The sequence below is a fragment of the Nicotiana sylvestris genome, chromosome 6, assembly GCF_000393655.2.
Source record: "Nicotiana sylvestris chromosome 6, ASM39365v2, whole genome shotgun sequence".
In the NCBI taxonomy this organism is placed as follows: Eukaryota; Viridiplantae; Streptophyta; class Magnoliopsida; order Solanales; family Solanaceae; genus Nicotiana; species Nicotiana sylvestris.
In genome coordinates this window covers 32,678,077-32,683,755 of record NC_091062.1, presented here as the reverse complement: position 1 = coordinate 32,683,755, position 5,679 = coordinate 32,678,077, and the positions used below count along the sequence as shown (strand labels likewise).

The 5,679-nt window shown below is 35.5% G+C and overlaps 1 protein-coding gene across 1 annotated transcript; it reads left to right on the top strand.

Moving 5' to 3' along the window:
- Window positions 1-1,271: 1,271 nt before the first annotated feature.
- Window positions 1,272-4,991, top strand: LOC104246540 (pentatricopeptide repeat-containing protein At1g53600, mitochondrial). Its single transcript, XM_070147963.1, has one exon. It carries the CDS (start codon window positions 1,368-1,370, stop codon window positions 3,531-3,533), a length of 2,166 nt encoding a protein of 721 aa, XP_070004064.1. The 5' UTR covers window positions 1,272-1,367; the 3' UTR covers window positions 3,534-4,991.
- Window positions 4,992-5,679: the final 688 nt, after the last annotated feature.

Here is a 5,679-nt window from a genome sequence, read left to right as displayed (position 1 = left end):
ATTTTGGGGTTGTATGATTACTTTTGGCACATTGTTGTTCATTTCTGGTTTTAACTTTAACTTAAGGAATTACTGCACTTATTTTTGGTAAAAGTAAAATGAGAACTTAATTATATTTCCGTGTTGGCTTGCCTGACAATGGTGTTGGGCGCCATCACGATCTATTAGGGAAATGGGTCGTGACATTTATTTTTCTTCGTCTGGGCATTATGGAGTGATAATGTATTGCTAATATAGATGATTCTTATGAAATTGATTTTATTAAACCTTACTACATATTTTAATAAGAATTTAATAGATAAAATTTTATTGATTTCAAAATCTTAAATATTTAAAAAATTAATGTAGAAGGTATTTAGTCCAAAAAATAGGTTATTAATGTTAGTCTTTTTTCTATGAGTTCTTCTGTTTAATATTTTGGGGTATTTTGGTCTATCGATATTGTATTTGTGCTTTTATAAAAATATATATACTCTCTTTTTTCTAAATGGATTTGGACAATATAATACATTCTCAAATTAAATTAGTAATAGGACAATACAATATTTTCAAATTAAATTAACAATAAGAATTTTTAAGAAGTATATCCTAAAAGTAATAGAATTACACGGCTAAAAATATGTCTCAATCGCGAAAGTAATTATACTAATAAGAATGTAACATTTTCCTAAAGGTATTGGGTTTACATGCTAACATGTAGTATTATATGTTTATGCCCGAAAATAATTATATGATTTCTGCATCTGGGTATTTTGAAGAGTTTGTGGGAATAGTGTTTTATAAAATATAGAAAAAGAATAAAAAATAATGATATGAACTCCTATTCAAGTTGAGACATTAACGAACAATTTCCTGTGCAAACAATAATTCTTCGACCACACTTTATTTTAGACTTGAAATATCACTTAATTTTAAATTCTAAAATTTTAACTTTTGACATTTTATCCAACGATAGAGTTATTTAGCGAAAGATATCTTAACAGTATTTTGGTTTACCAACATTGTATTCGAAAATATTGCATTGGAATCTTGTCATGTAGGATTTTTAACGTGCAATATTATATCCTAAAACTAATAGGATTATAAGGCTAATATTTAGAATTTCGATTATATCCTTTTATTATGAATTATTATGCTTAATATTATAAAGTTATTTTTGTAAAACGATATTATATTTATATTTTTATAATAATATAGATATAGATATATATATATTTAAACTACAAATTCTTTGTTATAGGTGGGCTAACAAAACCACGTTCAAAACAAAACAAGTTATACGGAGTACAAAGTAAAACAAAAGAAAATTTTGAAAAAACCGCGCTTCCCTTTCTCTGGATAATGGAAGCTTTGTTTGTTTCTCAGTCATGCTAGCAAAGCCGAACTTCTTACATGTCCGCCTACGTTTGCCTTTCTCAGAATTTGCGCTTCCAAATCTTAAATACTCAACTTCTTCAAACACCCTTTTGAACGCCGGCGCTAAAACAAACAAATTCTTGATTTATTGTAACACCCAGATCGCAAATAATGGCCGAAACGGAAACATTAAAGAAGCTGAATCCATTTTCAACCGTATGGCCACCAAAAATATCGTTTCTTGGACCGCAATGCTTACGGCATATTCCCAAAACGGGCAACTCAAGAAAGCTCGTGCACTGTTCGATGAAATGCCTGAAAGAAGTGTCGCTTCGTGGAATGCGATGCTGACGGCTTATATGAGAAATAGAGTTGAAATTGATGGGATATTCAGTTTTTTTCAGCTGATGCCGGAGAGAAATTCGGTGTCTTTTGCTGCAATGATTACGGGGTTTGTTAATGCAAGGAGGTTTGATATGGTGGAGAATTTGTATAATCAGACTCCTATGGTTTTGCGGGAACCTGTTTGTTCGAATGTATTGATAAATGGGTATTTGAAAGTTGGAAAGTTAGACGATGCAGTTCGTGTTTTTGATGGTATGGTTCGAAAAGATATTGTTTCTTGTAGTGCAATGATTGATGGGTACTGCAAGAATGGGAGAGTTATTGAGGCTCGGGAGTTGTTTGATGCGATGAAAGAGAGGAATGAGGTCACTTGGGGTGCTATGATTGATGGGTATATGAAAGTTTGTTGTTTCAAAGGTGGGTTTGAATTGTTTCTAAGAATTAGAAGGGAAGGTGATGTGAGATTGGAGCCTACTATACTAACGATCATGTTTGAAGCTTGTGGAAGATTTAGTAAACATCAACAAGGTTATCAAGTCCACGGATTGGTTTTCCGTTTGGGATTTGAGTTTGATGTTTTCTTGGGTAATTCACTGATCACTATGTATTCTAGATTTTGTTGTGTAGATGCAGCTAAACGTGTGTTTGATTCGATGTTAAGGAAAGATGTCATTTCGTGGAATTCTCTTATTACTGCTTTTGTTCAAGCTGGAAATCTTGAAGAGGGATATGAGCTTTTCAAAAGGGCTCCGGAAAAAGATGTTGTTTCTTGGACAGCCATGATCACAGGGTTTTCTGAAAAAGGGTTGACTGAAAGATGTGTTGATCTATTTGCAATGATTCCCGAGAAAGATGATGTTGCATGGACAGCTCTTATCTCTAGTTTTGTAAATAAAAGGGAATATGAGGAGGCTTTTCGCTGGTTTATTAAAATGCTTCAAAGTGAAGTTAGACCAAATCCTCTAACTTTAAGTAGTATGCTTAGTGCTTCAGCTGGTCTGGCAATGTTAAATCAAGGTCTGCAAATTCATGCTTATGTTATGAAAACGAATATGGAGATAGATCTGTCTATCCAAAGTTCTCTTATCTCAATATATTCCAAGTGTGGAAGTTTAAATGATGCCTACAGGATCTTTAAGCTCATAAGTTTCCCGAATATTGTTTCTTTCAATGCGATGATTACTGGATTTGCCCAAAATGGCTATGGCAAAGAAGCAGTTAAGTTGTTTGACCAGTTGCAGAATGAAGGTGAGCAACCTAATGGTATCACTTTTCTAGGGGTACTTTCAGCCTGTATGCATGCTGGGCTCGTAGAAGAAGGATGGAACTACTTCAAATCCATGAGATCATTATACAACATTGAACCGGGGCCTGATCATTATACTAGCATGGTTGATATCCTCGGACGAGCTGGTTTACTTGATGAAGCAGTTAATCTAATAAATTCAATGCCATTCAAGACACATTCTGGGGTTTGGGGTGCTCTTCTGGCTGCCAGCAAGACTCACTTGCGTCTTGATCTTGCAAAGCTTGCAGCTCAAAGGATTTTGGACTTAGAACCAAGTAGTGCAGCTCCGTACGTGGTCTTGTCAGACCTGTATTGCATTGTTGGAAAGAAGAAAGATGAGGAACAAGTTAGGCTGGCAAAGAAATTGAAAAGAATAAAGAAATATCCAGGTTGCAGTTGGGTTTTGTTGAAAAACAGCGTTGGTTTATTTCTCTCCGGAGATCAGTCCCATTTGAACTTTGAAGAGATCAGCTGCACATTGTGGACAATTTTGGATGAAATGAAACAATTAAGTTGCATAGACCATGACCTGTTACCACATTAAAAAATGATAATTAGTGTGAGAGAAGGATGTCCTCAATTATAACGCTTTTCCACCCACACAACTAAAACGAGACTGTCATTTGCATGCCGTATATCCATATGTTTTTCTTGGATGGTTGAAGAGGATAATTGGTGTATTAGCAAAAGCTGTAGATATTTTAAGATACCAGTTTGGGTTCTATAGTCAAGTGATGCCTTCTGGAAGAAATTTAATGAGTTTCTAAAGGGCATTACCAGACATTCTCCATTCTGCAATGTTTGGCAAGTGGAAGTATAAAAAGATTGCCATCCTGACTTATTGAATCACTGAGATGATAACATGTCAATAGGTCCAAGGCCTGCTTAATTGAAAGGTGTTAGTAGTTATTATCGCTTGCATGGTCCTCCTGCTAAGTTTTTGAAGGCAGAGTTACAGCATCATGTACAGCTCTCCCATCTGAGAGGTTGCCCCTTTCTCCCTGGTTAGTTTACTCATTCCTAGTGCCTACATTTTCTATTAAATTTTGAAAATAGAGAGGTAGAGTTAGGAGCTCAACATCGGAAGAGCACCCTTCTTCGCTTTGGGAAATTTGAGTTAGCTATTGTGGTTTTTATCCTGCAATTTAATCACTCAATTGGATAGTGATTATGTTCCTAACTTAAAATCTGTCTATACATTTTGAAGCTGCAAGTCTGCAACCTTTTTTCTTAACCAATAAGTAACTTTATTTTGTAAAGTATAGGGATTATTCACAGCATAACATTGTAGACAGGAATTATTCACAGCACATGCATAACCTTAGCATCCTTGAGATTGGTAGTAGCTGCAATAAAAAACAGACAAAAATGACAGTACACACTTTAGCTAATTTCCACATCCACCTTTACAACCATCATCCCTATCTCCAGCATATTTGCTGCTACACCTCCACTGCAGTCACTTCCTCTGTATCATTATTGATGAAAGCTACTGTGGCAGCTACAGCAGCAGATGCCCCTAAAATAACCATTCCACCATCTTCTGTTACACTGCTTTTGGGTCTTTCACCATTTTCAAGCGTCACGACATGCTTGTAGAGAAGGAAAGCCTTGACGTAATTGGTAAAGTTGTTGTCATGTGATCAGGAGGTCACGGGTTCGAGCTGTGAAAATAGCTTCTTACAGAAATGTAGGATAAGACCCCGGACCTCTTGCATCGGGAGCTTAGTGCACCGGGCTGCTAAAAAAAACGACATGCCGGTAGAGGAGATACAGAGGATTCATATTTCTTGTCACGTTGCAGCGCCTTTTCTTTCCACCACAATGGACAGAAAACAAAATCAACATTGGCAGCATCAGAGCTGCGGATGGTCAGTGCAGTTACATATGCTTTCTCTGCATTTGATCCGCAGATGATCTAGAAATGTGTAAATTAAAACCATAATTTCAATCTACTACGTATAAACTAAAGTCATGCAAGTGAGAACATTTTGTTGAAGTCTAGAAGAAGAATAATTGACATCTCTCATCTAATCTTATAAGAAGTGATTAAGGTAAGTATTGTATTTAGGAAATTACATACTTTTCTTGAAAAGATTTAAGATAAAGCTAATGGATTAATTTTAGCAATAGTAACATCATGCGTCATTTGTTTTTGGGATAATACATAAATATCCCTCCCACTTGTCCTGTTTTTCATCTGTACACCTCAATTTTGCTGCGTCTTATTGTCCCGTAAATTATTTTGAGTGGTGTTAATATCACTTTTTCACTTTATTTTCATAAACAAATCTTTTTCCACTACAAAACCCGCAGAAACCTTCGAGCAAAACTACAACTATACATAATACAACCACATTTTCAACTATCAAGAACTTCTTTTAATATTTTTTTTCTCTTCTTTAACGGAGAGTCCAATTATCTTGACTTTGACATTTCTATCAAAACAAGCTTTAAATATAATATGAGCGAAATTACAACTTGAAATTGGAACATTAAGTACTAAAAATAGTTAATTACAATTTGACCTATTCAAAAACCTTCACCACAACCACCACCACTGCTGCTGCCATGACCACCCCCTCCACCAAAACCACCACCACTGTCACCTTGAAAGCCGCCACTACTCGTATTACATGTTATGTTGATCAGAGTAGCCATGGCAATAGTACCATCATCAGGTTGATGGG

Bases quoted from the DNA above. Each gene is read 5' to 3' on its own strand.
- LOC104246540 (XM_070147963.1), top strand. From the start codon at position 1,368: ATGCTAGCAAAGCCGAACTTCTTACATGTCCGCCTACGTTTGCCTTTC.